At 41.4% G+C, this 27,329-nt stretch overlaps 1 protein-coding gene across 1 annotated transcript; it reads left to right on the top strand.

Moving 5' to 3' along the window:
• Positions 1-86: 86 nt before the first annotated feature.
• Positions 87-27,157, top strand: LOC106602953 (5-hydroxytryptamine receptor 2C). Its single transcript, XM_014196007.2, has 4 exons — positions 87-277; positions 21,765-22,258; positions 24,497-24,697; positions 25,252-27,157. Exons 2-4 carry the CDS (start codon positions 21,970-21,972, stop codon positions 26,166-26,168), a joined length of 1,407 nt encoding a protein of 468 aa, XP_014051482.2. The 5' UTR covers positions 87-277; positions 21,765-21,969; the 3' UTR covers positions 26,169-27,157.
• The last annotated feature ends 172 nt before the right edge of the window (positions 27,158-27,329 follow it).

Below are 27,329 nucleotides of genomic sequence, written 5' to 3'. Positions count from 1 at the left end.
AGACGTCTATTATTGGTTCAGATATGGTTCGGTCCAAGGCCAAATTTCAACGTCTTTTCAATGTCGAATGGACGTCGGCGCCGGACAGTGCTCACTGGGTGGGTTTGTTCTCGACTTGAAGTCAGATGATTCACGTTTTCAACTGTATCTGATGCAGATTATACACCGACAGTTCTCATGAAAGGAAGCTGAAATACTTGGGGTTATGATGGAAAACGCGTTTTTGAGGAAGTGAAAACGAAAAGGATGCGCAGAACATCCGACAGTTTCATCGGCGGTATGTAACTTCTCGCTTTGAAATACAGTAGATGGGTTATGCTATGTAAAGATATACAAGCGCTCTCCAAATACATAGGCTACATGTTTTTTGTAAACTGAATTCATTTGCATCACTTTGCTATTATACAGACAGAGTTTTAGGATTCTCACTTCTAAATAGCCACTCTAAATAGCCACATTTTTTATAAAGCCACAATCCTTAATTCGTCTTCAAATGGAAGCCCTAGCCATTTGAAATTGATTAGCTATAGCCTAAAGCTGAGGGATGGGCGGAAAATATTTAAACATTCTCAAATTCATAGATGGAGCTCGGGATGCAAGGACTGACAGTGCATGAGATCAACATGAGTTCATTTTTATCAGGGAGACATACTGAGACCAAGGTATCTTTTACAGATGAGCGCTGAATTACAAATGACAGGAAATCAGTAATAAGTAATAAGGTACTCAATCAGCTTTCTGAATTGTCCTAGAGGCACCAGAACATCACATTTTAACAATATTTTGAATATTGTTCCACAAATAAGGTGCAAGACAACTTAAAGCTGATTTACCTAACTCAGTAGAGACCAAAGGAATTTCCAGAGTTAGCCATCCCTGAGACCGTGGGTGGTAACTCGTATGTCTAAAGTTAAGTGAAGATGTTAGGTACACTGGGACTTTTTGTAAAAGCGCTTTATACATGAAAACATAGCAATGTACTGTATCAACCTACGTAGCATCAAAGCGGGCAAACCAACTTTCTGGTAGCTGCAGTGATGAGTACTACAATTATCGCCTGTAATAAAGCGCTGCGCGCGATGATGAACTGTATCTAACGGATGAAATGAAGTGGCAGCTGAGTTTATATAGATGATGTCGCCATAGTCTAGGACCGATAGGAAAGTCAACTGAATAATCTGCTTTCTTAAATCAGGGATGGGCAACTGTTTTTGTGTTTTATTTTAGAAACTCAGTCGTGGCCTCATCTTACTGTTGAGAGTTAGAATAATAGAATACACAAGGTGCAATTTCGAAATTTGGTGGTGCATCAGTAGTCACTCAATTAGCCCATGTCAGCAAGACAATTTTGGATTGGTGTCACATGGGTCGTATTGAGTGGACCAAAACGCAGCAGGTAAAGTGCTCATCTTCTATTTTATTAAAGAAAACACTTCATCAAAATAAACAAATGACAAAACAGTCCAGTAAGGTGCACAGACTATACTAGAAACAACCACCCACAAACACAAGTGAAAACAAACACAACTAAATATGGCCTCCAATTAGAGACAACAACCAGCTGCCTCTAATTGGAGGTCATTGCCAAAACTCACATAGAAATAGAAAAGCTAGATATAAACATAGAAATAGGAAAACTAGAACCTAAACCCAAAATACCCAAACACACAAAACAAACATTCCCCGGCCACGCCCTGACCAACTATAATGACAAATAACCCCTTTTCCTGGTCAGCACGTGACAATTGGTAACAACTAAATTTGTAGTATGCATGGTCGAAATACCAAGCTGGGTGGGGCCCATTGATCATACTTAGTTTTACCTGCATTCAATACTGATTTCAGTTCAATAAAGTCTTTCTGTAATACAATGAAGGCAGACTGTAGATCAGATAGAGTCTAGTCAACCATGGGGGCAATAGTATACACAACAGTGTCATTGGCATACAAGTGCAGGTGTAACGATGTACGCTGAGAGTCGGGAAGCAAGTTCAGGGAGTGAATACGTTTATTAAATAAATGAACAAAACAAGAAACACAAACAGAGCACCGACATGACACTGGAACAGAAACAATGACGCCTGGGGAAGGAACCAAAGGGAGTGACATATATAGGGCAGGTAATCAAGGAGGTGATGGAATCCAGGTGAGTGTAATAATGCGCGTAACGATGGTGATCAGTGTGCGCCATAACGAGCAGCCTGGTGACCGAGAGGCCGGAGAGGGAGGCATACGTGACAGTACCTCCTCCTCGACGTGCGGTCCCTGCCGCAGGACGCCAACCAAGATGATGATCCTGGGGATCAGTAGCGAACCGGTCACCTCTGCTAAGGCGCGGGAACCTGTCGATCCAGCTGAGGTGCGGGAGCATGGCGACCTAGAGCGCCGGAGAGAGAGCATACGTGACAGTACGCCCTCCCCGTCGCGTTCAGCTGCAGGACGCCGACCACAGGGACGATCCTGGGGATCAGGAGCAGACCAGCCGCCTCCGCTGAGGCGCAAAAACCTGATGAACCGGCTGAGGCGTGAGAGCCTGATGAGGCGGTTGAGACCTCCCCAGTTACCTCAGTCGAGGCACGGGAACCTGTTCACCGAGCTGAGGCACGGGAGCCTCAGTCGGTTCGTCAGGTCAAGCCAGCTGAGGCATGGCAACCTATCGATCCCGCTGAGGAATGGAAACCTGTCGAGCCAGCTGAGGCAGGGGAACCAATCGAACCCGCCGAGGCATGGGAAACCGACAAACCGGCTGAGGCCTCCCAAGTAGCTCTGGTTATAACACCCGGACCCGACATCACCTCCAAAACAAAATCTAAAAAAAGCCACTCCCTGATGCTTCCCTTTGGTGAGGCGTCATTCTGCGCGTAATGATGGTGACAGGTGTGCGCCATAACGAGCAGCCTGGTGACCTAGAGGCCGGAGAGGGAGCACACGTGACAGCAGGTTACATTTTCTTTACAGACAAGTTGATATTGTTCATGTAGAAAGTACAGCACCCAGAATTGGTTTGTACACGGGCCGCCTTCCAAACTTTGGGGATAGTGACAGAAATAATAGTCAGGTAAAAAATATGGGTCAATGATTCAGCAATCAAGGTGGCAATCCCCAGTAGATTTTTTTTTTACATCAATATTTTTTATTTTATTTAACTAGGCAAGTCAGTAAAATTTGTATTCTTAATTACAATAACAGCCTACAAGGGAACAGTGGGATAACTGCCTTGTTCAGGGGCAGAATGATAGATTTTTACCTTATCAGCTCAGGGATTCGAACCAGCAATCTTTCAGTTACTGGCCCACCACTCTAACCACTATGATACCTGCCGCCCCTTATGCAAAGCATCGAGCACATCACAGATAGCAAATTGTTTAGATGAAAACAAAGATTCACTTGAAGTTGATGGGTTAACCGTCGAGTCAGCTAGAGGCTGGCAGAAGGAAGTGCAGTCATTTCACTGACCAGGGTCAATTAAACCACCATTTCTCTCAATTAAAAAGCCTACCGAGATAAAATGATGATTAAAATAATCATTTATTCCATTCTTCTCAGTTATGATGCCAGAGTCAGATAGAACTTGCTTAGGCAGGGAAGAAGATGAAGTTGTACGCTTCAGTGCATTTACTGATCACCTGCCGAGTCAGAGATAGAGCTTAAAAAGTAACTTGATTTAGCTTTCTTAAATCGAGATAATACATCTGTTTCTCAATTGTCTGAAAGATTGCCAGTCCACTACAGTCAGTTTGCCTTGCTTTGGCACAGGCCTGATTTCTCATCTGGATGAGCTCAGATAGCTCAGAAGTGTTAGATTTATCTTTGACTCTGAATTGTTTATCTGCCAGAGGAATAAATATGGAGGATACATTTTCTAGAGCCAGCTCAGGGTCAGGAATTACAGGAGATCGTGGCTAAATCAGAGTAGAACATGTCATGTAAAAACCCTTGAGGAAACTTTTTCAAATGTCTCTTCGTAATTAAACGAGGATTAGTATTTTGCAGTTTCGTATCTGTAATATATACTATGGGATAATGATACCTGAGATCATTTGCAAATACTCCAATAGAGAAATATTTATGGGGAATTAAGTCAATCAATGAGGAGTAAACAGGGTTTTTCACATTTAGCAGTGTGGGTTTTGAGATCAATTGAGTCATATTAAAGTCAATCCATATACTCTTAAATTGATCTGAGGCCGGATATAGCCAATCTAAATTAAAATCCCCTAAAATAACCAACTCTGAGGAGAGAAAATGTGTTAAACACTCAGATAGAGCACCAATAGCATCCGCCATGGCAGCAGGGGGGCGGTAAATCCCAGCAACAAATATATGCGCCTTCTGGTTTATGGACACATCTACAACCATGAGCTCAAATTTCATTAGAATAATGTACTTCAATGTCTTTATCAGACACAAAACCATGTTTCCGAGAGACCCAGAATGTCAGGACACGAGTCCTGTACTCAAATGTAAATTGTGTAATTTTTTTAAATCATACTTCGCACGTTTATTAGCATTAGCCCAACCCCCTACGATATTTAAAGTCGGAGGGGGTATTCAGCTCATTCCCATAAGTGCTAACAGGCATAGGGTCATCTGCAGCTATTTATTGAGAGAGCTGAGACATTGCCAAGGTCCCTGGCCAACCACGTGAGGGCAGAACAGGCTGAGCATTTGACAGACCTCCCTCAGGTCGCTGGATGCAGGGCTGGAACTGGGAAAGCAGCGTTGCCAGATCTCAGTCGACCCCGGATGAAGGTCCCACCAAAAGAGTAGAGCTGCTGCAGGGGACCGGAGTAGCTGCCAATGCTCCATTCTGGGTGTGCACAGGAAGTCTTGGTATTTGTATTTATTATGGATCCCCATTAGATGCTGCCAAGGCAGCAGCTACTCTTCCTGGGGTCCAGCAAAATTAAGTCAGTTATACATTTTGAAAAACATTACAATACATTAATAACAGATTTCACAACATATTAAGTGTGTGCCCTCAGGCCTCTAATCTACTACCACTTATCTATAACACAAAATCCATGTGTGTATAGTGTGTATGTTATCGTGTGTTTGTATGCATGTGTCTATGTTTGTGTTCAAATCAAATCAAATTTTATTGGTCACATACACGTGATTAGCAGATGTTATTGCGGGTGTGGCGAAATACTTGTGCTTCTACAGTTGAAGTCAGAAGTTTACATACACTTAGGTTGAAGTCATTAAATCTCATTTTTCAACCACTCCACAAATTTCTTGTTAACAAACTATAGTTTTGGCACGTCGGTTAGGACATCTACTTTGTGCATGACACAAGTAATTTTTCCAACAATTGTTTGCAGACAGATTATTTCACTTATAATTCACTGTATCACAATTCCAGTGGGTCAGAAGTTTACATACACTAAGTTGACTGTGCCTTTAAACAGCTTGGAAAATTCCAGAAAATGATGTCATGGCTTTAGAAGCTTCTGATAGGCTAATTGACATCATTTGAGTCAATTGGAGGTGTACCTGTGGATGTATTTCAAGGCCTACCTTCAAACTCAGTGCCTCTTTGCGTGACATCATGGGAAAATCAAGAGAAATCAGCCAAGACATCAGAAAAAACATTGTAGACCTCCACAAGTCTGGTTCATCCTTGGGAGCAATTTCCAAACGCCTGAAGGAAGCACATACATCTGTAAAAATAATAGTACGCAACTATAAACACCATGGGACCACGCAGCTGTCATATCACTCACGAATGAGATGCATTCTGTCTCCTAGAGATTAACGTACTTTGGTGCGAAAAGTGCAAATCCATCCCAGAACAACAGCAAAGGACCTTGTGAAGATGCTGGAGGAAACAGGTACCAAAGTATCTATATCCACAGTAAAACGAGTCCTATATCGACATAACCTGAAAGGCCGCTCAGCAAGGAAGAAGCCACTGCTCCTAAACTGCCATAAAAAAGCCAGACTACGGTTTGCAACTGCACATTGGGACAAATATCGTACTTTTTGGAGAAATGTCCTCTGGTCTGATGAAACAAAAATAGAACTGTTTGGCCATAATGACCATCCTTATGTTTGGAGGAAAAAGGGGGAGGCTTGCAAGCCGAAGAACACCATCCCAACCGGGAAGCACGGGGGTGGCAGCATCATGTTGTGGGGGTGCTTTGCTACAGGAGGGACTGGTGCACTTCACAAAATAGATGGCATCATGAAGGAGGAAAATGATGTGGATAAATTGAAGCAACATCTCAAGACATCAGTCAGGAAGTTAAAGCTTGGTCGCAAATGGGTCTTCCAAATGGACAATGACCCCAAGCATACTTCCAAAGTTGTGGCAAAATGGCTTAAGGACAACAAAGTCAAGGTATTGAAGAGGCCATCACAAAGCCCTGACCTCAATCCTATAGAAAATGTGTGGGCAGAACTGAAAAAGCGTGTGCAAGCAAGGAGGCCTACAAACCTGACTCAGTTACACCAGCTCTGTCAGGAGGAATAGGCCAAAATTCACCCAGCTTATTGTGGGAAGCTTGTGGAAGCTTCCCACAGTGGCAATTTTTGACACTTTTCTGGGATTCTTGATTATTTTTCTTGCTTTACTAGGAAGCTTAGCAGAGGTAGATATCCTCAGGTTATTTTTATAAGTGCAGGGTGAGCTGCACACAGTGGACTTCCTACTAGGGCACACCACCACAGTGCTAATAGTATTACTCTAGTTCATAGGCATATGATTACTGCGTACAATAGCTGTAAGATCAGCAGAGGTATTCAGGGCAGTAAGATGGACATAAATTAGGTTACTTACATTGTGACTTCCAACGCCCCTAGGATAATGTTCATTTTTCTGAAGCATGATGACATCTCAGCGAACCAATGGTAGGGATTAAATGAGCTGGACTTGGGTAATTGATAAGTCATTGTCTCAATGCAGCCTTACAGAGCTGTGAAAGGATCCAGGAACCCAAATGATTTGTGTGGATCCCATCCTCCTTATAATACAAGCTTTATTTCCAGAAGGTATCAAAATTGTCAATAAATGATACACCCACGGAGCTGCAATAGTCTCGTAGCCAGTTATGGAGAGCTAAAAGTCTGCTGAACCGTTCAATGCCACGATTTAGAGAGGGTAGGGTGTTTGTTGGTGTCAAGTAGAGACCCAATCAGTTCTTTACAATCCATCTTCAGCTGGTCTGAGCTGCCCTTCATAATGTCATTTGACCCCACATAAACCATGACAGTATCAGCCCCCGGTGACTGACTCACAGCCTCGAGAATCAACCTGGTGATATCCTGAACTTTGACCCCACATGAACCATGACAGTATCAGCCCCTGGTGACTGATTCACAGCCTCGGGAATCAACCTGGTGATATCCTGAACTTTGACCCCACATAAGCCATGACAGCATCAGCCCCCGGTGACTGATTCACAGCCTCGGGAATCAACCTGGTGATATCCTGAACCTTGACCCCACATGAACCATGACAGTATCAGCCCCCGGTGACTGATTCACAGCCTCAGGAATCAACCTGGTGATATCCTGAACTTTGGCCCCAGGAAAACACAAAGTCTTTGCCCCAGGTACAGATATATGCATCAACATTGAACTCCCTATCACAATAGCCAGAATGATCCGGTCTCTGCCATGTCTCGAAGCAGATTGCGAGGCCAGAGCCACAGAACTCACCTGAGAAGAGGGCTGCTGAGACACCGGCCACAACAGCCAAAGGGAAATGGCTCTGATCCAGAGAGCATGGCCCAGCGGAGGGGGGGTTGCAGTGGTCCAGGCTTTGCCCAGGCAGTTGATTGACTAGGACAGGGAGAGGTAGCTGGAGGGGCATCCACAGCCATGGAGGGAACCCCCCCAAGCCCCCGGCAGAAGACAGCTGTTACAGGGGCTCAAAGCGTTTTGAGAGTCTTAAGTCCGGACGCGGGGGAAGAAGGCAGGAGCGCCGAGAGCGATTCTTCTCCTTCTTTCTGGTGTGGCTCCTGTTGCAGGGTTTGGGCTGCCATGGTGGGGCAGGAGAGTCCCAGGCCTGTCCTGGGGATTGGAGTAGGGAGGGTAACCAAAACTAGCCTGGGCGGGAGGTTGTGGAGGGAATTAAGAAGGGGCAGTGTGGTTGCACTACCCTCAGCAGAGTTTTGCCAGACCCTAGGGTAGTGGTCGGTGCTGTGTTGAGCTGGGCTGAGTCGAGGTGGGCCCGGTTTAGTTGAGCTGTGCTGTGATGTGCCTGGTCTGGTTGAGCTGTGCTGAGGCGGGCCTAATCTGGTAGCATGGGTGGGAGGTTGTAGACAATCTGCAGCCAATTGAGCAGGGCCAGCCCTGGGCATAAGCAACATAAGCGGTTGCAACTTACTGTTGGGATTTAGAATAGTGGAAAACACAAATTTGGTTGTGCGTCAGCAGTTTTCCTCTAGTTATGTCAGTCACTGGCCGTCACTCACTTAGTCCATGTCAGCCAAAAAAGATATATATATATTGGTAAATTAGTCTAGCACGCTTTCTAAATTTATAGTAGGTCTAATCATGGCCGAATTACCAACCAGGCATGAAGGGTACGCGCCCAGGGCCCTGACCTTCTGTTATAAAATTGCAACATTTTCTCTCTTTCTACTTTTAGGCTATACAGTGTTTGTTAACATTTACAATGTTTACAGACATTGGAGTTGAACAAGCTTAGATTTTGGGTTTTGATGGAGTGCAACAGTTGAACTAAGCTTATGAGGAATTATGTTCTTCAGAATCAATGGGTATATATATATATATATATATATATATATATATATATATATATATATATATATATATACACTCCCCTCCATATGTAGTATTTAGTTGTTTATTAGCATCCCCATTAGCTAGTGCTAAAGCAGCAGCTACTCTTCCTGGGGTCCACACAAAACATGAATCATGACATAATACATAACATTGATAGACAAGAACATCACAAGGACAGAACTATATACATTTCAAATGAGTATACACGCTTTCATACATTTACTGTATGCCTTCATATTCATGTGATTCATAGATGCTACTGAATGTATGCGCAACACACGTAAATGGAAATGGAATAACAAGGAGGTGGGTTGCAAAAATATGTATTTTGACAGTGAAGCAACATTTTAAAATGTTCCTCTACTCCAGCGTTTTGGATTTGAAATGTTTACTATTAGTCAGTATTTTCATATACAGTGGGGTGATAAATTATTGACACCCTTGTTAAAGACGAGCAATAATGACTGTATAAAATAAATATTTCAAATACTGAGCTATATTTTATGCTCACAAAAATTGTGGAATTAGATTATTTTATACTTTTACAATTGCTCAGAGAAAGAGATTTTCTTTAACAAGTAATACTTATTTTCTCAAAAAGGTAGAGGTCAAAATTATTGACACCCCTAAAGATTTTTTATAACTAAAGTAGTCAAAGGTTTAGTATTTGGTCCCATATTCCTAGCACGCAATGACTACATCAAACTTGTTACTCTACAAACTTGTTGGATGCATTTGCAGTTTGTTTAGCTTGTGTTTAAGATTATTTTGTGCCCAATAGAAATGATTGGTAAATAATGTATTGTGTCATTTTGGAGTCACTTTTATTGTAAATAAGAATATAATTTGTTTCTGAACACTTCTACATTAATGTGGATGCTACCATGATTACAGATAATCCTGAAGGAATAATGAAAAATGATGAGTGAGAAAGTTACAGAGGGTACCCTATGTCTGTTTGTAGTCACTGTAGACTTTGTAGAGTCACTGTATATGGGACCAAATACTAAACTTTTAACACCTTTATACACTATAAGTGAATTTATCCAAATACTTCTGGTAGTTTACTGGTAAACGTCGAATGTTTCCGGTAATATACCATCCCTTTGCAACCCTACATGGACCACCTATTAAGATGTGCCTTTTGTTAAGTAAATCAGGAGATAAATTAGGTGAAAAGGAGACTGGAGTGGGCCCTGGTTTCCATATGTTTGATACCATTCCATTCACTCCATTCCAGCCATTATTATGAGCCGTCCTTCCCTCAGCAGCCTCCTGTTCTTTACATTAGCCTGGGTTGAACATGCCAGACATCAGTGTTGGCACTGCAAGTCTTCCCTGGGATGAAGATCATATTGTTTTTGAATCTATTCTGTGGAACTGGACTGGGGACCTATTTGCCTACACAACAGAGGAGGCTTGCAGATAGGTTTTTATTTCAACACGCTGTTCCCATATGAGAGCCAGACAGTCAAATGCATGAACAGCACTACATAGACCATTTAGAAGGGGATATTCTGTAAGGCTGCCAGCATGTGGTTTTTCATCTACAGTCTAAGTTCCAGCACAAATATTATCTTAAATGCAACCTCATAATATACAGTTGTGGCCAAAAGTTTTGAGAATGACTTAAATATTAATTTTCACAAAGTCTGCTGCCTCAGTTTGTATGATGGCAATTTGCATATACTCCAGAATGTTATGAAGAGTGATCAGATGAATTGCAATTAATTGCAAAGTCCCTCTTTGCCATGCAAATGCCCTGAATCCCCCAAAAACATGTCCACTGCATTTCAGCCCTGCCACAAAAGAACCAGCTGACACCATGTCAGTGATTCTCTCGTTAACACAGGTGTGAGTGTTGATGAAGACAAAGCTGGAGATCACTTTGTGATGCTGATTGAGTTCAAATAACAGACTGGAAGCTTCAAAGGCGGGTGGGGCTTGGAATCATTGTTCTTACTCTGTCAATCATGGTTCCCTGCAAGGAAATACGTGCTGTCATCATTGCTTTGCACAAAAAGGGCTAAGATTGCACCTAAATCAACCATTTATTGGATAATCAAGAACTTCAAGGAGAGTGGTTCAATTGTTGTGAAGAAGGCTTCAGGGCGCCCAAGAAAGTCCAGCAAGCACCAGGACCGTCTACTAAAGTTGATTCAGCTGCGGCATTGGGGCACCACCAGTACAGAGCTTGCTCAGGAATGGCAGCAGGCAGGTGTGAGTGCATTTGCGCGCACAGTGAGGCGAAGACCTTTGGAGGATAGCCTGGTATCAAGAAGGGCAGCAAAGAAGCCACTTCTCTCCAGGAAAAACATCAGGGACAGACTGATATTCTGCAAAAGGTACAGGGATTGGACTGTTGAGGTAAAGTCATTTTCTCTGATGAATCCCCTTTCCGATTGTTTGGGGCATCCGGAAAAAGCTTGTTCGGAGAACAACCATCAGTCCTGTGTCATGCCGACAGTAAAGCATCCCGAGACCATTCATGTGTGGGGTTGCTTCTCAGCCAAGGGAGTGGGCTCACTCACAATTTTGCCTAAGAACACAGCCATGAATATAGAATGGTACCAACACATCCTCCGAGAGCAACCTCTCCCAACCATCCAGGAACAGTTTGGTGATGAACAATGCCTTTTCCAGCATGATGGAGCACCTTGCCGTAAGGCAAAAGTGATAACTAAGTGGCTCGGGGAACAAAACATCGATATTTTGAGTCCATGGCCAGGAAACTCCCCAGACCTTAATCCCATTGAGAACTTGTGGTCAATCCTCAAGAGGCGGGTGAACAAACAAAAACCCACAAATTCTGACGAACTCCAAGCATTGATTATGTCATGGCTGTCGAAAGGAGCAGACCAAAGTGCAGCGTGGTTGTAGTTCCACATTTTACTTAATCCGTGAAACTTTGCAATACATAAATAACTGAATTGACAAAACAACAAACTGTGACGCAGAGAGAAACAAACACTACTCAAAATATAATAACCCACAAAGCCCAGGAAGAAAAACCCCTACCTAAATATGATCTCCAATTAGAGACAACGAGGACCAGCTGCCTCCAATTGGAGATCAACCCAAAAAACAACAACATAGAAATAGAAAACTAGAGCTAAACATAGATATATAAAACATAGAAAAAACCCACAAAACACCCCCTGTCACGCCCTGACCTACTCTACCATAGAAAATAACATCTTACTATGGTCAGGACGTGACAGATTATGCAAGAATGGGCTGCCATCAGTCAGGATGTGGCCCAGAAGTTAATTGACAGCATGCCAGGGCGGATTGCAGAGGTCTTGAAAAGGAAGGGTCAACACTGCAAATATTGACTCTTTGCATCAACTTAATGTAATTGTCAATAAAAGCATTTGACAGTTATGAAATGCTTGTAATTATACTTCAGTATTCCATAGTAACATCTGACAAAAATATCTAAAGACACTGAAGCAGCAAACTTTGTGAAAATTAATATTTGTGTCATTCTCAAAGCTTTTGGCCACGACTGTAGGAACATCATTGCTTATGTCTACAACATGTAAGCCCACCTAAGATGAATAAAAGTCATATTAAAGAAACAACGGTATCATGAAACATGCATATTAATTGGGCTGTTTACGAAGACCAAATAATATACTTTATTGTTATCATCGTAGTCTTGGTTACCCCAGAACTGAAATCTCACATAGTTTGGTCAGATGCTCATGAGAGATTACCATTATCGTATGTGTTCTGTTTTCTGCACAGCAGCTGGAAACCTCAAACATAGTGTGTTGGTATTCTTGCCTCTGAGTTCAAGGGAGGTTCAATGTGAGGGACACATGTTGCTTCTTCAATATTATACTGTACAGTAAATGCATGTTTCAGACAAATGCATTTCCCATAATGTTCCCAAAGGGACACATTAACAGCCCAATCCCATGTGTTTTTCCTTACTACTATCTCTATAGTGGTTTTTGCCCGTGCAAACCGGACCCATCTCTGAAAGTTTATGTCAGAGACGGTAACGAAATGGATCCAATTTGGGAAATCTCAGGAAACCAACAGGGTCGTTCTTGAATTGCTGTGGCATTTGCGTCCCTCGCCTTTGCACCCTTGATAAACACTTTCAAATCACAAAAAGTTACACGTCATATATGTTTTTATTCATTTTGACCTGTTTATCAATGATAAAAGATAATGCCAGTAATGTATACTGCAAAATGTTATGTTTGTACATTGTTTAAAGTACTTGTCCCAGTAGTGACCCAGTAGTTGTAGTGACATGTTTGGGGATTTTGAGATATACATCTATTATTTGGAATTCTAGAAAGTATTTAACAAAAGTATTTAATATATTGCATGGATCAATAAGAACAAAGAAGGCTACTAAAATACCTATTTATTTTACAAATATGTGTCCCTTAGATTTATGTCATTGGTGTTATTACCTTCAAAATCACTCAGTACAAATATAGACTGTACAAGGACCTCCAGTGACAAACTGTTATCGGGGGAGGGGTCTACATGAAAGAAAATGTAGCAAAATTAGAAATTGTGTTTTTTACATTGGATAAGAGTAAAGACTCAGAGCTACAAAATGCTATATCATACACTACAGTTGAGGAACAATGGGAAGTAATTTTGCTTTGAAAGTTAATAAACTTGTAAACTCACTTTTGCAGTTTTACTACGCGACACATTTTTAAAAAAGCCGTGTTAGAGAGGATTACCTAGACATACTGACCAGCTCCAATAGACAGACGCATGCTATATGGCAGACCAATCCAAACTCATCTCTCGGCATGTCCAGCCCACTCATTATCTCAGCCAATCATGGCTAGCGGGAAGGTGGCTGTCTATTTCTGTGGCTAAACCAACCAGGCTCGTAATTTAACCATTTTATTAGTATTTACAGATGGCATACAAGTTTGTTATTAAGGCACATGAAAGTTCATATGTTCGATAAGGCATTAAAAAAAAAGTTTGCGTTCAAACGTCTCTCCTGTGAAGTAGTGACCTACGCCTAGTTTCCTAAAACAAATGATTAGCTAATCCCACCCTTTTAATATGTAATACATTTGAAGATTCCTTTGATAATTTGTTTTGGTTTTGTTACTCAAATTAAATGAAGGGAATTTACATTGTGAGCAAAATTATTAGTCATATCACTTTAGTATTTTTTTGTTGTAAGACTTGTAAGACATTTAGTATTATTTTTTAAACAATACAAAAGATACACATACAAACGACAACATACAGGACCACACAAACATCCACAGAATCACCCCTGCCCAGAGCCAAATGCCCACACGCCCATCTCCAGCGCCCACATCACTCTTCGCCACATGGCCTCAAACTGCACCATTTTGTTTCTCTCCGTCGCCCACACGCTTTCAACATTTAGATAATAAAGAATTTGACCTTTCTGTAGAGTATGACAATATGAGTCATAATACCCATAAAATCTAGCAGTCAAACAGGGGAATGGTTCCAATCGTTTTTCCACCATGCATTTTTCTCATAGTGGATTTTTAGAAACACTTAAAATAAGGGCTGTGATTCGTGTAGGCTTAGCCTGGCATGATGTTTTGATAACCGTGTTGATAACCGTCTCTCTAGGACAAGGTGACTTTTATCAATATATTCACCTGTATTTACCCCCCAAATATGAAATGCTAATTAGCTGCTAATGTGGCTATCATAAAGAACTACAAAGGCCAAGATGAGCTGGACAAGACTGTCTAATCGAGGCAAAGGTAAGAATCTCTGGATTAACTGTCTAATGTTAGCTAAATGTAGTAATTCATTAATTGTCTACATTTCTTTAAATGGACAATTATGTGAACAGTCTTGTGCAAGTTTTAAATTGACAAAATGACTGTTAGCAAAGTTGTCAGCTAGAGATGACGTGCAGGAGCTTGCAGGAATTTGTAGTTTTGCATGATGTTGACTTTGAAGCCCATTAGCATTTTCGAATCTGAGAGTAAATAGAGCCGAATATTAAAAAAAGAAGTCACCTTGCCTTAGAGAGATGTACATATATTTTTTATTTTAACTAGGAAAGTCAGTTAAGAACAAATTCTTATTTACAATGACGGCCTAGGAACAGTGGGTTAACTGCCTTGTTCAGGAACTACAGATTTTTACCTTGTCAGCTCAGGGATTCAATCTAGCAACCTTTCGGTTACTGGCCCAACGCTCTAACCACTAGACTACCTGGTTATCGAAATGTCACGCCAGGGTAAGCCTACGCGAATCACAGCCCTTATTTTAAATGTTTCTAAAATCCCCTATGGGAAAATGTGTGGTGGAAAAACAATTGGAAACATTTACCAGTTTGACCACTAGGTTTTATGGGTATTATGACACCTCCAATGTGGGGCTCAATTGTGTAACAATGGAGGATTGGTTGATTTCCAGTTTTTAAGTATACATTTTTCAAGATGACTGAAGAGAAAAGTATCATCCAACCCATTGGGTATCTCATTGCACCCTCATATGTCATGTCTTGAAATATTCAGACACATTAAAAGTACATTTACATTATAATCCTTCTGATAGCCAACTTTCTAACTCCGCCCATAACTTTATGACTTTATAGAATTCCCAGAAGGCATGGATTATTGAGTCATTGTTAGTTTTACACTTAAGACGACTCTGCCGTTGTGCTGTAGAATTTGTGAATTCTATATATTAGTTTATACTGGATTAAGTGTAAATGTTCATTAACTGTAATTTTGTTAGTTATGTTCACATTCCCTCCATCTTGTGCCAATATCAGTCTTTTTAAGTCTCGGTTCCAATAGTTTATTAAAAAAAATGATAAGAGATTGTCAGTTGGATAGGCTCTCTGCAAGGTTTTGCATATCTTTCCTATCATATGAACATCCCTTTCTGACTCAGAAGAGGACTCCCTCAAGATTGCTCTGCTGTCCAAAGGATTTCAAATCTACATTTCTTGAAATGAAACTTTTAAGTTGCATGTATTTGAAAATATCTATGTTGTTCAGTCCAAAATTGCTTTTTATTTAATGGGAATAAATGTATTTCCTATTACCAAGACATGCACAGTTTCTATATCTTTAGTTTTCCATGTGGACCAATTTAGCGGTGAATTCTGAAAAACTATCCAAGGATTGTTCCATAGAGTTGTGTTTTTAGGGAGTGATATTAGTTATTGTAGAATACGTTTCATTTTCTTCCATATTGTTATAGTGTTCTTAACTAAGAAGTTGTTCATATTCTTAGCTTTACCCTTTGAAAATAGACACGCAAAATTATTCTGGGGATGAGCATGCGCATCTTCAATGTGTACCTATTGTTCCTCTTTAGTGCATTTAAGTAGTAAGTAAAAGCCCTGGGTGGCGAGTTGATACAATTCCAAATCTGGAAGGTTAAAACCACTCTCAGACTTAGAAAGATGTAAAACTTTACTTTTTATTGTATGACTTTTATTTGCCCATATAAAGTCGGTTATAACCGAGTATATTTTTAAAAATAATATCTTGGATGGGGTAATTGGTATTAAATACTTTGGGAGCCATGCCATTCTGAAGAGATTTATTCTACCTGTAAGGTTTATGGGAAGATTGTTCAATTTAATTAGATCTGCTTTCATATTGTTGAGTAATGGGATAACGTTATCTTTATATATTTGTTGTTTGTTGTCACTTATTAAGCGTCCTAAGTATTTTATATTTGTTTGTTGTCCACTTAACAGATTGCTGTAGATCACATGTTTCCTATTGTCATTATTTTTAAAAAATCCACACAAATTTTATGCCCTGAGTATTCTGAAAATACTTTTAGCAAGGGGGCATTGAGTTTTCAATATTGGTCAGGTATATCAGGAGATCATCTGCAAATAATTTTAGTTTATATTCATGTTTACCAATACTGATACCTGTTACGTTTGGGTCCTGTTTACAAGCGGTTTAATTGCTGGTGCAAACAGGATGGGGGAGAGAGGACATCCCTGTCTTGTGGACCTTTCTAAAACAATTTCATCAGATAATGTATTATTTCTGTATATTTTTGCTTTAGGACATTTATATAATATTTGTATTAAATGTATTATTTCAGATGAAAAGTTGAAAGCTTCTGAAGTTTTCAATGGAACAGGCCATTCAAGATGGTCAAAAGCCTTTTCAGCATCAACAGCCATTATTGATGAATCTATGTCTTGTTTTTTCGGTATTGTATTAAACTGAAACGTTCTTGTATTTGTTATTAACTGTCTATTTTTAATAAACCTTGTTTGATTGATATGTGTCAAGTGTGGTAAGACTTCTGCCATTATATTTCTTATGAGCTTTGTTATTATTTTATTGTCACAATTTATTAACCTTTGGGTCTGTAATCAGCAGGGAACTCTCCAGATTTTCCTGGTTTTAATATAACTGAAAAAACTGTTTGACTCATGGAACTAGGAAGCACTGAATTGAGTGGCATGTGTGTTGTCATTTGTGTAAATAGGGGTGCTACTTTGTCCCAAAATGTTCAAACAAATTCTATGGGAAAGCCATCCAATCCTGGTGCTTTTCTCTGTGTGAATGTTTTAACAGTGTCTAATATTTATTTTTGGGTGATTTCTGTTTTTAGTGATTATTTTTGGTCTGCTGATAATTGCTTCAGGGTTGTTGAGTCTAAGAAGGCTGTAGGATCAGTTCAACTGTTGTTAAATGCTGATTTATATAGATTTTCATAGAAGCTTTTAAAACTGTCATTAATTGTGTTGTTGTTTCTAATTAACACATTTGTATCTTTATCTTTTAAAATTATAGCTGGTTTGGCGTGTATTCATTTTGTGAGGGCTGCTAGGTGTTTACCATGTTTATTTGCCATTAAATAGTATGATTTATTAGAGTTTAACCTGTAGTTGTTGGCTCTCTTCAAAAGTAAAATATCATATTCCTGCATAAATTTAGAAATTGTATTTTCTTCTTTACCTTGTAAATATTTTTTATGGGCTTTTCTAAAAATAGGGATTTATTGACATTTTTGTTACATTTTAATTTCTAACTAAGATTGAACTTTAACCGAGTATGAGATTATCATTCCTCTAATGTACGCCTTAAAAGCATCCCAGATTATATCGGGGGTCAGCTTTTCTCTGTCCTCTATGTCTACGTTTGTAATGGTAAAGGTTTTGATTTTTTCATTCACTTATTTAATACATTTCGGGTCTTGAAGATGCTTTCAGTTCATTCCCCATAGTCTGCCGCGAAGTGTATTTTCAGTTGGTGTAATTATGCATGTAAAGAATTTTTAAGGGGTCAATGACCTAAAATTTGATCATCTGGCCTCCATTTCAGAAAACCCTCATTTACCTAAAATACATCATTGGTGTTACTACTACTTCTGGTGGCACAATGGTTTAATGTATTTAAAGTAATTAAGCTACCATATGAGTCATGTTGTAATGGGTCCTGTGTGGCTCAATTGGTAGAGCATGGTGGTTACAATGCATGGGTTGTGGGTTTGATTCCCACAGGAAAGAAAGTACGAAAATGTATGTACTTACTGTAAATCAGTCTGGATATGAGTGTCTGCTAAAATGTAAGATGCATCCAAATAGACTCATCTAGAAAAAAACTTTCCCCAAAATGCCATGCCCAACTGCCACCGTAATTCAAGAACGACCCAACAACTACTACACTATAAACTGAGTAATCTACAAACATGAGCTAATTCTCTCTTTAATAAGGAAGCACAGGTGAAAGTACAGTGGTCATTTGCCTCTACAGAGCCAACATGATGACTCTCTCTCTCTCTCTCTCTCGTTCCCCGATGTGAGTCAGGCAGCTCAGTTTAGTTGAAGTGAATCAACAGAGTCTGCTACAGGTTCCTAATGTGTGAGACACTTATTCTGTCACCTTGACAAGGACATTTCCCTATGAGTCCTGCCAGCTCTAGATGTCAAGTTAATTACGGTCTCTTCAGAACCACTGTGAGTGAACAGTCTCACAGTAGCCTTTCCTCTCCTGGGAGGCCAGTCATAGCATCACCCTCTAGGACATTGTCCTGCCTATGGCTCTTCCCAGGCCCTCAGTCTGGGTTCTGTCTGTCAGTACTGTAATGTTTGTCTGATGACGCTTGATTATGATAGGCCTAACTGAAGTGGAATGAATTCTTGAGTTATAAACATAGAGCTATTATTATATAGCCAGATTTGTTAGTGTATTAGCTACCTCCTTTATCATGCGTTATTATACCATACTTGGCATTACAAAAGTCAGAGGAGTTAGCTAAAGCTTGAACAGATTTGGATATATCATCAACACATTTAGTCTGACTTAAGACTTTTATAGCACAGAAAGATATAACACAGATTATGTACATGGAGGAACACATACAAATGTAGGATCTTAATTTGATCACTCTTTTGTTGCTGAGTATTTTCCTGCATAGCAGGAAATGCAAACTTGTAGTGTGTTTGAGTTTTAAAAAGGCTTCTTAAGTTTGTAATTTCTACTTTGAAATGTCCATCTTGATTTGCCCTAATGAAAAACTGTTTCAACCACTACAGAAATGTCCATTCATAATAATCTACATAATAATTTAAATTGACTGTTGCTGCAGGATTACTTTCCAGCTGTAGCAAACTGTCTCAAATTAAGATCCTACATCTGTAGAAAGGTAACGCCATCATTCCTACAGACATCGTCAGTGGCATACATTTTGAAACATTACAATTTCCATGACTCCCCCAGGAATAAGTTCATGTTGCTTGGTGTTCCATGGACAAATGAAAGGTGACAAAAAAGTATTACTTTCAAGTGTCGAATCACTGTTTGCCAGAGGAATGAAGACAGCCAGGTACTAAAATCAACTCGGACTATCTCTAATTTGTCTCCCTCTTTAATCTTTATATGTTAAATTACTGGTTTTACAACTTAATTCTGTTCATGTACCACTGCCACAGCATTCACTATTCATTTTGCCCCTTTGAAGGATAATGCATTGACATTGTTTGGGATTATAGCACGGCATGGTGTGACGTGTGTATGTTCTTACGGTGGTAGTGCCTTGTAGTCTGGCTATCATACTGTAGATACAGCATAGACTCCCGGTGTGGCACATAGACAGATGTGATACACATCAGCACTAGGCTGTTCTTACAGAAGAACAGCATGCAATACCATCTGGGGTCTTCTTCAATAGCCAAGTGCTGTATCAAGTCTATGATATTTTTTTAAGCAGATTTGAGTCATCTTCTCTGCATAATGCCTTATCCTGCTGTTTATTCTTGAACTTTTGCATGTTTAATTAAATGAGGCATCCAATGCTCTATTTATCAATTCCATTCTATTTTATTCACAGAGACAGACATGTCAGTCGCTACTGTTCTTAGTCAGACTGCATCAATCAATCAATCAAATGTATTCATAAAGCCCTTTTTACATCAGCAGATGTCACAGAGTGCTAAACAGTTACCCAATTTAAAACCCCAAACAGTAAGCAATACAGATGTAGAAGCCCGGTGGCTAGGGAAGAACTCCCTAGAAAGGCAGAAACCTAGGAAGAAACCTAGCGAGGAACCAGGCTCTGAGGGGTGGCCAGTCCTCCTCTGGCTGTGCCGGGTGGAGATTGTAAGAGTACACGGCCATTTTAAGCCAGATTGTTCTTCAAGATGTTCAAATGTTCATAGATGACCAGCAGGGTCAAATAATAATCACTGGTTGTAGAGGGTGCAACAGGTCAGTACATCAGGAGTAAATGTCACTTGGCTTTTCATAGCCGAGCATTCAGACATTGAGACAGCAGGTGCGTTAGAGAGAAAGAGAGAGAGTCGAAAACAGCAGGTCCGGGACAAGGTAGCACGTCCAGTGAACAGGTCACGGTTCGCTAGCCGCAGGCAGAACAGTTGAAACTGGAGCAGCAGCCCGACCAGTTGGACTGGGGACAGCCAGGAGTCATCAGGCCAGGTGGTCCTGAGGCATGATCCTAGGGCTCAGGTCCTCCGGGAGGGTTGGGAGAGAGGGAGAGAGAGAGAATTAGAGGGAGCATACTTAAATTCACACAGGACACCAGATAAGACAGGAGAATTACACCAGATATAACAGACTGACTCTTGCCCCCCTGACACATAAACTATTGCAGCATAAATACTGGAGGCTGAGACCGGGGTGGGTCGGGGGGCCTTGTGGCCAACCAGGCAGGATACAACCCACCCACTTTGCCAAAGCACAGCCCCACTCCACTAGAGGGATATCACCAGACCACCAACTTACTATCCTGAGACAAGGCTGAGTATAGCCCACAAAGATCTCCTCCACCGCACGAGCCCAAGGGGGCGCAAAACCAGACAGGAAGATCACGTCTGTGACTCAACCCACTCAAGTGATGCACCCCTCTTAGGGACGACATGGAAGAGCACCAGTAAGCCAGTGACTCAGCCCCCGTAATAGGGTCAGAGGCAGAGAATCCCAGTGGAGAGAGGGGAGCCGGCCAGGCAGAGACAGCAAGGGAGGTTCGCCGCTCCAGTGCCTTTGCGATCACCCTAGCCCTCCTGGGCTAGACTACACTTACCTACTGAATAAATGGGTTTCCAGTAAAGACTGAAAGGTCGAGACCAAGTCTGCGTCTCTCACCTGAATAACCAGACCATTCCATAAAAATGGAGCTCAATAGTAGAAATCCCTGCCTCCAGCTGTTTGCTTAGAAATTATAGGCATGATTTCTGTAGCGGTCCTGCTGTTCCTTAACTCAGTGGATCAGATCCAGATCCATGTCCCATGGACACTCACTGCACATCCTCTTTGGCACCAGTAGAGAGCCCAGAGCATCCAGCCCATCTGTCAGGAACAGTGGATTTAAACCAGAGCAATTAGAGAATCACCCCTATTGCTGTTTGCTCTAAAGCTGTCCTCTGTAATGATGTGCACATGCAAATAGCACTTCATTTCTAGTAATACGTCATTTCAATAAATAAAATAGTATATTAGTATTGGCCTGGGGGGAAAAAATTGAAATGTGTTTCCAGAAACTTGACTAACTCAAAACTGTTTCGGTTTCTTTTGCAGATTTGGTTTAAAATAATCATAATAAATAACCGGAACAGCCAAGGACACGAAGAACTTAACCTTCAGTCGATCATTGACAGCGCAGGAAGTTAAACATTTGTTGGGCTCCATAGTAGTGCCTTGGAACACAGATGATGTCTGAGCACAGCAGCAACCCTGCTTGGAGGGTCCGGCTGGCTCCACGCTAACCTCGCTCAGTGACAGGATGACTCTGCCAGAGAGCACTACCGTTCTCTTTAATCTGAGTTTCCCCATGGAATGGAATCAGTCTGAGTCCAGACCGGAGACACCTGACAAGGAGAAGAACTGGCCTGCTCTGCTCATTTTACTGGTCATCTTCTTCACTGTGGCGGGCAACATCCTCCTCATCCTAGCTGTGTCTCTGGAGAGGAAGCTGCAGAATGCTACCAGCTTCTTCTTGCGCTCCCTGGCTGTGGCAGACATGCTTGTGGGCTTTCTCGTCATGCCCGTCTCACTGATTAACATTCTCTATGGTAGGTGGTAGGTTGAACTCTTTTAGAATTGCAAAGCAGTGTTGGTTTGCCCTCTGGATAATGATCTCTTGAAAGCAGAAAGGGATAAAAGGCTTTACTGGGAGGCAGGGGCGTCAACTGGGTATGACAGGGTATGGCAGTCGCCATGGGATGGAACGCTGTTTGTATGGCTGGCTGGCTTTATGGAGATACCCTCAATTAAAATAATGTTTGTCTGCCATTGTAATTACCCTGACTGAAATCCACACACCCTTCTTCTGGGAGCAGCTGGGAACAGCGCAACTTTTTCTCAAAACAATGCAGAGGTAAAGATGGCTGTAGTAGATAGCTTTGGCTAGTTAGCTGCTGTTTGATTTGACATGAAACTAAACTAGAGTTTTAATCCCGGTGCTGAGCTAGTGTGTAGCAGCTAATTCTTGTATGACGTGTTTGTAGAATGTTTAAGTCCCCTATTGACTGAGGTGAATGAAGCTACGGCAACAAGGTGATGGCTGGAGTCAATTTGGCTTGTTTTTGCTGTGCTCCAAATTGCAATTTTTTAATTGTGTAGAAATGCAGTAAATGAGCTTCAATTTGATAAAAATTCCCATCCAGGGACCGACCCTGCTTAACTTCAGAGGCAAACCCGCAGTGGGATGCAGGGTGAAACTAGAAAAAAGGAAGTGAAATTAAAGGCCAGGGTGACATAAACAAATATGGGGAAAAATGCAGGAAATATGGAGGCATTTTATTTAATTGTGTTATCATGAAAAATGTTAGCTGAAAAAATGTTTTGGCATCCATTTACAATTTATTTGCTCTTGCATTTAACAATTATTTATTTGCAATATTTTGTTTTGCTATCAATACTTTCGGGTTTATGTTTTTTGCTTTCAATATCGTTATTTTTGTTTGCAATACTAAGAATTGTATTCTCGACTTCAGAAGTTTTGCATGATATTAATGTCACAAAGGTAATTCACAAACTAGAGGATTGCATCATATAATAACACTATTACTCTGTTAAATGTGTTCTAAGAGGGAATCCATAATTGAAACATTTACAATTAAGAACCAAAATAGTACACCCCACCACAGTTTCTGTAAAAAGCTGAGGGATGAGGCTGGAGAAATGCAACCACTTTCAAATCCATAGACTACGCTATGGATGCAAGGACTGACCACCTATGTTATCACAATTATAGCATTAACCATGTTTTTAGGCTATACTGTGTTTGTTTACAAATATTGGAGTAAATGTGGAGTTTTCTGACATGTGAAAGTACAAATTAGATTTTTACTTTCACATGTGGGATTGCAAGTTCACGCGTGACAAAAAAAAATAATGCAGTTCCATATGTGAAAACTGTCACAATGTGGAATTTTTTTTTTACACGTGAAACAGCAAATGTGATTTTCACGTGACTGTTTTTCACATTTAAAAATGCAATTCAGCATGTGAAAGTTTTTAACATAGTAAACGCAAATGTCATATGTCAACGGCAAATACATTTAAGCTCAACATGTGAAAACATCTATTTCACATGAGAAAATGTCATTTCAGGTATGAATTTCAAAATGTTTTCTTGTAAGGGGACCCCTGACCCTCCAATGTGAGATTATCCCCTTCCCAGTTCCCATACAATTTCCTTATTTCAGTAAGCCCTATTACTCTGAGCGGCTTTAAATCATGTGTTTATTTGAGAACAAATGGGTTTGTGCAACTGGGGCAACAGCAAGAGAAACTCTCCCCTCTTACTTTCGTGCCATGAAGGCTAACGCTTCGATCACACCGACGTTGTCCTTAGTACGCAGCATCATTGTACGCAAAATAGTACGCGGCATCATCTGGATATGTACGCAACAAAAGTTCGACATTCATCTTCTGCTACAGTTTCTGTCAAGACGTCTACGCAGACAGTTTGACGAATACGTTCGTTAAATCCAACAGTACGAAGCACACCGAACGCACTGCAACTGCCTCTGCGACGCAACGCTGCAAGGCAAACGCAGCGTTTCGTTGGAAATGAATGTAATTCTGGTGTACCAAAATGCAAAGACGCTGTCGGTGTGATCTAAGCGTCGAAAAGGCTTTGATCGGGTATTTTTCAAGTAACATCATAGCAGTCTATATTGATGATATACTGTATGAGACTGAAAAATGACTTTGGATTTGTTTGCATGGTCACAAAGCAAGTGTTCCTATTTGATAATGAAATGTCAGTAATTATTGGTGAACTGTGCCTGTCCATTCTTCAGACTACCTGTGGCCCTTCCCCAGACCCTTTTGTCCCATCTGGATCTACCTAGACGTGCTGTTCTCCACAGCATCCATCATGCACCTGTGCACCATTTCACTGGACCGCTATTTGGGCATCTGTAACCCTATCAAACACAGCCGCTCCAACTCCCTCTCCAAGGCCAAGGCTAAGATCGCCCTTGTCTGGAGCATCTCCATAGGTGAGTATCTACTGGAAATAGAAGAGAAAAAACCCCCAGATCTAAATCATTTGCTCCCACGGTGTTGTCTGCGTGCGAGAGATAGTGCGTCTAGAGAGATAGTGACTTACTTTGAAACCTTATTTTTCTTTGTCTACTGTCTGTCAAGAAGGAATACTTTTCTCTCACCTCTCCTGGGGCTCTCAAGGGGAGCCTTATGGCATCTTCATCCTGAGAGATGCTCTAAATGGTTGCCGACGGGACAGGATATCATGGTCTCGACGGCTCAAGGCTTCTTGGTTTTGCGGAAATCGGATAGCCAGGCAACCTGTGAGCCTGTCGACTTCATCAACAACAAAAACCTCCAAACTATTTTCTCCACCCTCGTGTCCTTTTTTGAAAGCCTCTGGTGGTTAATAGGAATCACTATGATCCCCCCCCTCCTCTGATTTAATAACAAGACGTTTTGAGATAGATGTAGCTGTGTTTGTGCATTGGTTTAAATGTGATATTCATTGTCCTGTCCCGTCCATCTTCTCTCTCTCTCTCTCTCTCTCTCTCTCTCTCTCTGACAGTGATCTCCATGCCCATCCCTGTGATTGGCCTGTATGATGAGGGGAAGGTGTTTGTCAATGGGATCTGTGTACTGAACGAGCACAGGTTCGTCCTGATGGGCTCCTTCGTAGCCTTCTTCGTCCCTCTGGTCGTCATGGTGGTCAGCTACTGTTTGACCGTGCGTGTGCTGCAGTGCCAAGCCTCTGATTACCTGCATGGAGGCATGGCTTCGATCGACCGGCCTACCTTACTCGGCATCACCCCAAGGCTCCCCGCAGGGGACAGTCTTAGCCTCCTCAAACAGGACCCTAGTCCCGAGGCCTTGCCAGCTGTTGCAGCCTCCAATATTTCTGCCTCTCAAGCCTCCTCGCAGCCCGTCTCTACAGCAGGGAGGCAGGAGCCTGCGGGACCTGGCGGGAAACCTGCCGTGGCTCAATCAATCAAAAATGAGAGGAGAGCCTCCAAGGTCCTGGGTGTGGTGTTTTTCCTCTTCCTGATGATGTGGTGTCCGTTCTTCATCACCAACGTGCTGAGCGTGTTGTGTGAGGACTCTGTAATAAGCCTGTGCAATAAGCCTGTGTTGGCAGTGCACCTAAATGTCTTCGTTTGGGTGGGATATGCCTCCTCTGGTGTCAACCCACTGGTCTACACTCTATTCAACAGGACTTACAGACAGGCCTTCCACCGCTACCTACAGTGTATCTACCACAGCACCCCAGCCAAGAGCACCCCAGCCAACCCTGTCTTTCCTGTTTATACCGTCACTCCTATTCTCTGCGGGAAAGATGCCAATGGCTGTAACTGTAGCAGCCACAATGGGAATAATGGGGGCGTTAAAGGCAGAATGAGGTTGGAGAGAGAGGAAAACGGTTCTGGGATGTTAGAGAAGTTGGTCAGTGTCTGCCCCACATCCGCTGAGCATGTCAGCTGTGTCTGAACTAGCTAGCTGGCCTCCAGGCTCTCTCTCTCTCTACATGCAAAAACATTGTGGTGACAAAGCCGTTGCTTCATGTCTCTGCTTGGATTTCCCATCTCCGCTCCCTGTTCAAACACAGGAGATGTACTCATTGTCTCCCTGCCCGAACATGTAAATAAATATGAGATATGTAATAGTCTACAATGCTGCACAATGTGACTAAAGACATTGATACTGTATGTGTCAAACTTTAATATTTGCATTACATTTAGTGCGTAACAAGTGCATGCTCAGTGCGGTAATTGTAGTGAAATGTCCGTTAACTGCGCTGCTGTTTGCATCTCTCATTGACAGGGCTGTGAGAGGTCACAGATGGCATTACAGGAAAACAACCTGATGTAGCTTTCTAATCATAGAGCCACAGTGCCACCATGTGGGAATATAGAACACAGCACACAAACCTTTAACCTCTTTACTAGAAGGTCTTCTGTTTCTGCCTGGCTGATAGATTCAAGTGACAGTTGAAGGGGAAACGAATGTCCCATTGGACACGGACATGTTTCACTCCTCATTCCCAGAGGACTGTTACTATTTCGGGTCCATTTTTCCTGACAGATTAACATGATATGATCTGTGTTGTCTTTTTCCGCAGTTCTAACATGCAATATACACAGTGACGTTACTGTTACAGGATTCTCGAAGATTACCAATCCCTTCGAGGGTAGGGATAGAACAATGTTATTTTCTTATTTTGTGATCATGTTCTTATCAGACGATTGTCCGGCACTGACTCAATGTAAATGATCATGCACATGCTATTATTGTAGAAGATTTCAGATATACAATATTTTAATCAGTATTGTCTTCCAATTTCCATCATTAGTCATGGGTATATGGTTGGTTTGCCCTTTACTAGAAACCATGTTAAGTGTGAGGCAACAAAGACTTAAAACATTTCAAAGGTCACCTCATTAGCATGAGAAATCAAGAATAAACCATGTTGAAACACCCCTATCCTTTCATCAGAATACTTTTGCTTTAAAGATTTAATGGTACAAATTTGGATTCAGCCTCTTAGATACGGTATATTGCAATTGCCAATATAAAGAACTGTATAGGTACAACTGTAAGAGCCATTGTTGATATACCTACATATTTATGACTTTTTACCCTTTTGCATTG

The sequence above is a fragment of the Salmo salar genome, chromosome ssa04, assembly GCF_905237065.1.
Source record: "Salmo salar chromosome ssa04, Ssal_v3.1, whole genome shotgun sequence".
In the NCBI taxonomy this organism is placed as follows: domain Eukaryota; kingdom Metazoa; phylum Chordata; class Actinopteri; order Salmoniformes; family Salmonidae; genus Salmo; species Salmo salar.
Note: the sequence above shows the minus strand (reverse complement) of the source record. Positions and strands in the feature narration are given on the sequence as shown.